Source organism: Sinocyclocheilus anshuiensis, unplaced genomic scaffold (assembly GCF_001515605.1).
Source record: "Sinocyclocheilus anshuiensis isolate Anshui unplaced genomic scaffold, SAMN03320099.WGS_v1.1 scaffold2329, whole genome shotgun sequence".
NCBI classification, from domain to species: Eukaryota; Metazoa; Chordata; class Actinopteri; order Cypriniformes; family Cyprinidae; genus Sinocyclocheilus; species Sinocyclocheilus anshuiensis.
The window spans coordinates 18,274-22,766 of record NW_015552527.1 but is presented as its reverse complement, the minus strand read 5'-3'; the positions used below and the strand labels follow the sequence as shown (position 1 = coordinate 22,766).

The 4,493-nt window shown below is 33.3% G+C and overlaps 1 protein-coding gene across 1 annotated transcript in view; it reads left to right on the top strand.

Moving 5' to 3' along the window:
- The window catches only part of LOC107663564 (protein very KIND-like), a gene marked incomplete at its 3' end in the record, with an annotated part of 60,427 nt that overhangs the window by 38,423 nt on the left and 17,511 nt on the right, over positions 1-4,493 (top strand). The window contains exons 17-19 of the mRNA XM_016453802.1: positions 539-846; positions 3,744-3,837; positions 3,945-4,077. Of these exons, the coding sequence (XP_016309288.1) occupies positions 539-846; positions 3,744-3,837; positions 3,945-4,077 (535 nt within the window). The remainder of the gene's footprint in view (positions 1-538; positions 847-3,743; positions 3,838-3,944; positions 4,078-4,493) is intronic.

The window sequence follows — 4,493 nt, the reverse complement described above, 5'->3', positions numbered from 1 at the left end:
CGTCTTTTATGGGCTTTGTGCTCCTGCTCATCACACACACACACACACACACACACACACTCACACACACACACAAGTGCAAATAAACACACACACACACTCACAGCAAGCTGCAGGTGTAAATCACACACAAACACGTCCCAGTCCAAAACTAGAAGGAACAAATAAGGAAATAGAAAAGAAAAGTCTGTCAATACAAAATATGATGTCTTGTTTGAAAGTTAGCATAGACAGATATTCAGATGGACGGATGGATAAATTAATGGTTGGATAGATATTTAGATGGATAGATAGATAGATAGATAGATAGATAGACAGACAGACAGACAGATGACAGATAGACAGATGACAGATAGATAGATAGATAGATAGATAGATAGATAGATAGATAGATAGATGCAAAAGTCACAGTGCAAATGATTTCTAATGAAAATGGTGTTGATTTTGAGGTGTATGATCTTGACAGGTTTGGTGAGAGTATCTCCCTCTCTCTCTCTCGCTCTCTCTCTCTCTCTCTCTCTCTCTCTGTGTGTGGTAGAGCTGAATGAGCTGATGGAGCTGCAGAGCGGCGCGCCTCCAGATGGTGGTGTTTGTGATGCTGAAGCGCTGGAGGACGGCGGCGGCGCTCGGCTCACTCCCGACTCCTCAGAGCTGGATATGGACGACTGTGACTCTCTGATCTCTGAGCGGACGCTCTCGGTCTGCAGCGACCCTCAGCGGGCCCCGCGTGGCTCCTCCTGGGCCCTGGCTCTGTACGGAGACGACTGCTTCAGTCCGGATGTGCTGGAGTACACACAGACACTCAGCAGTCACAGCGAATCTCCCACGCTGGAGGACAAATCACAGGTGGGTTTATACATGTTGTGTATGGATTAATTTTGAACACAACGCTCCAAATCTTTATATGTATGGGTCAAATTTTACCCCAAAATATAAAGAAAAGACATAAGAAAGCATATCTTTCATAAAACGAAGCATGCTCTTTGAACCATTGAGATTATGGGGTTTTCATAACAATTTAACACATTTTCACCACAATTCTCAGTTTTGTGTTTCTTTGTAATTATTTTTATTCTCAGTGGTGATTCTGTTTTATTCCCGTGGTATATTTTACTGTTACAATGATATTGTTTTAACAATTAGCCAAATATTAAAAGCAGTACAATGACACATAAATAAAATATAAATACTTTACCATTTACATAATATATCAGTTATCAGTTATTTTAACACCATTGAGATACTATTGTAGTTTTTGTTAATATTTTAAATTAGATTTTATTTTTATATTTTCACTTTAAAGTTCGTTCAAATTTTATTTGTTGTGTTTTTTTTTTCATTTTCAATTTTTTTCATTAATGTCTATATAGTTTTTATCAAATTGTATTTATTAGTTTTAGTTTATTTAGTTTTAGTTATTTTAGTACAGCAAGTTAAACTAAATGGAAAAGAGAAATACTGCCTTTGCAACTAGCTGAAATAAAATAAGTTTATGTTTTTTAATGTTTTATTTTATTTTGTTATGTTTGGGGATGAAATTGTCACATGAAAATGTATGAAAATAACTGCATGAAAAAAATGACAATGCAAAACATTTTAATTATCAAAAAATAAATGTTAATTTTCTTTATGCAATATAATTTCCTATTTATTTCTTTAGATTTTGGGTTGAAATATATATATTTTTTTCTACCGTGTTGACGTGTCTTTGCTCTTTGTCTGTTCTGTTATTGTCCTAATGCTGATTTCCGGTGTTCATTTAATGCTAACTGTACTGAAAGGACCCACATTTCATGCAGCCAGAATTTCTCCAGGTACAGTATCCTAAACAACCTTCATTTTCATCGGAAGAGCTTTAGTGGATGAAGAGCTTCCATCATTCATGCTTTGAATGAGCCACATGCATCAAACATTCAGAACCAGGAACAGAATATGGACAATGTGCATTTTGATTGGGTTCAAGCATAGTATTGGATATTTACGTGATACTATCTAATATTTATAGCAGAATATGAGTACTCAGTGTGTGCTTTGATGGCGTTTGAGGGCTGTTTTTATGAGCGGGGGTCAGACGCGGGAGCTCTACAGGAGGAACAGAGCTGCAGTCGGACTTCAAAGCGCTGACCATTGATGTCTGTTACCATAGAGAGAAATACAGAGAGTTCAGAGTCTCCATCCTGATCATATGCACTACTCTTTAAAAGTTTGGGGTCAGCAAGATACTATATTCTGCAAGGAAGCATTAAAGTGATCAAAAGTGACAGTAAATGTTATATGTTTGTAATGTTTTTCTATTTGTCTATTTCAAATAAATGAATTTCTATTCATGAAATAATCCTGAAAAATAAAATGCATCACAGTTTCCATGGAAATATTGTGCAGCACGACTGTTTTCAACATTGATAATAATCAGAAATGTTTCTAATAAATCAGCATATTAGAATGATTTCTGAAGATCATGTGACACTGAAGACTGGAGTAATGATGCTGAAAATACAGCTTTGATCACAGGAATAAATGACAGTTTAACAGATATTCACATAGAAAACAGCTGTTTTAAATTGCAATAATATTTCACAATTTTTACTGCATTTTTGATCAAGTAAATGCAGCCTTGATGTGCAGAAGAGACTTCTTTACATTAAAAAATCTTACCGACCCCAAGTTTTTTAAAGGTAATTTACACACCAAACATCTTCATCCTCTTCATCACATTGAGTCCAATCACACAAAGCCATACAGTTTATCCTAGACACAAATCAAGATCATTCTGGATCTGAAAAGCCCATCTTGCTGGATAATGCCGCTAAAACCAGCTTCTGATAGAAGGCAGTTTTACATGGTTTCTCCAAGCTGTCATTTATCAAGGGTTATTCTAGTTAATCCAGGGTTATTTTAGTTAACTAAAACTGAAACTGAAAAAAAAAGTAAAAAAAAAAAAATTATATATCTCTCTCTCTCTCTCTCTCTCTCTCTATATATATATATATAATTATTATTATTATAGGCAAGGCAAGTTTATTTATGTAGCACATTTCATACACAATGGTAATTCAAAGTGCTTTACATAAAAGAAGAGAAAATAATAATAAAAAAAATAATCACAACAATAAAACAAGGAATTTAAAAACTTTGAAAATGATTTAAAAATGTATTTAAGAGATTTAAAATGAATTTAAAACAGTTAAGAATGGAAAATGATTATACATAAAATATAGTGCAATCAGTTATATATATACGCTTTTTATTTCAGATAGTTACCAAGGAAAAATTTCTCATTTTAATTTTGTTTAAATTATGTAGTAAAACTTTATGTACTAAAATCACTAAAATTATATAAAATAAATAATAAAAACTATATAGACACACACACACACACACACACACATATATATAAACTGCTAAAAATGACAAAAACAACACATTTTATAAAACTTTAAAATTACTATTAAAACATAACATTTAAAAATAAAAACAAAAGCATGAATAAACTTTTTTTTTTTTTTTTATAAAAACATTAATAAAAACTATAATGGGATCTCAATAATACTAAAATAACACTTGTCTAAGCTGGTCTAGATGATTAATCAGGTGGATTCGTGGTGAAGTCAGCAGGGAAACTGGTTAAATCCTGCGTTCTGTTGTCTGTGAATGCAACGCATGGTTAGTTGCATGTATTTCCAGAGTTCAGCTGGGCATCGAGATCCATTTATTGATCTTTTCTTATCTTTGCTCTTAAACAGGAGCTGCACCAACAGCTGATTATTGAGAGCAGAAATCTGAAAAAGACCAGAACTTTCTACCACAAGCTGATAGAGCAAGAGAGGAAAAATAAAGGTACTTCTGCTACAATAGAAAGTCTGACGGCTGTGCGTTAATTCTGCAGTGCAGCTGTTCCTCGTTCGTCAGATGTGTGTGTGTGAGCTGCTCGTCTGTCTTTGTAGGTTCAGACATGAAGGTGATGGTGTCTAAAGTCAAGCAGCAGTTTGACGAGCTCAGAGCCAAAGTTGAGTTTCTGCAGTCTGTCAAGGAATATCTCCAGGTTTGTGCCCAAGCACACGCTGCATTTCCTCTGCTGTGGATTTAAAGACATTTCTAAGCATTCATATTCTACGTTTACATTTATTTACTTTGCAAAGACACTTTTATCTTAAGCATCTTACAGTGTGCTCAGGTTTACATTTATCAGAGCACTGGGAAGCATGGGAACCCATGACCTTGATATTGTCAGAAACTTCTAATATAATAATAATAATATAATGTACTTCTAAATAATACGAACTTGAGATCTGACTGTGAAGTGAAATCTGTTTGGATGAGCCAAATTCAAGCCATTGTAAATTATTTAATTGTTAAAATAATAGTGTTTAATAATAATGATAATTATTATTATTATTATTATTATTAATAGATTAATATTATTATCAATTTATAACAAATTGTTTAATCATGGTAATCTATTTAATTTGTTATAAATAAAAAAAATAATAATC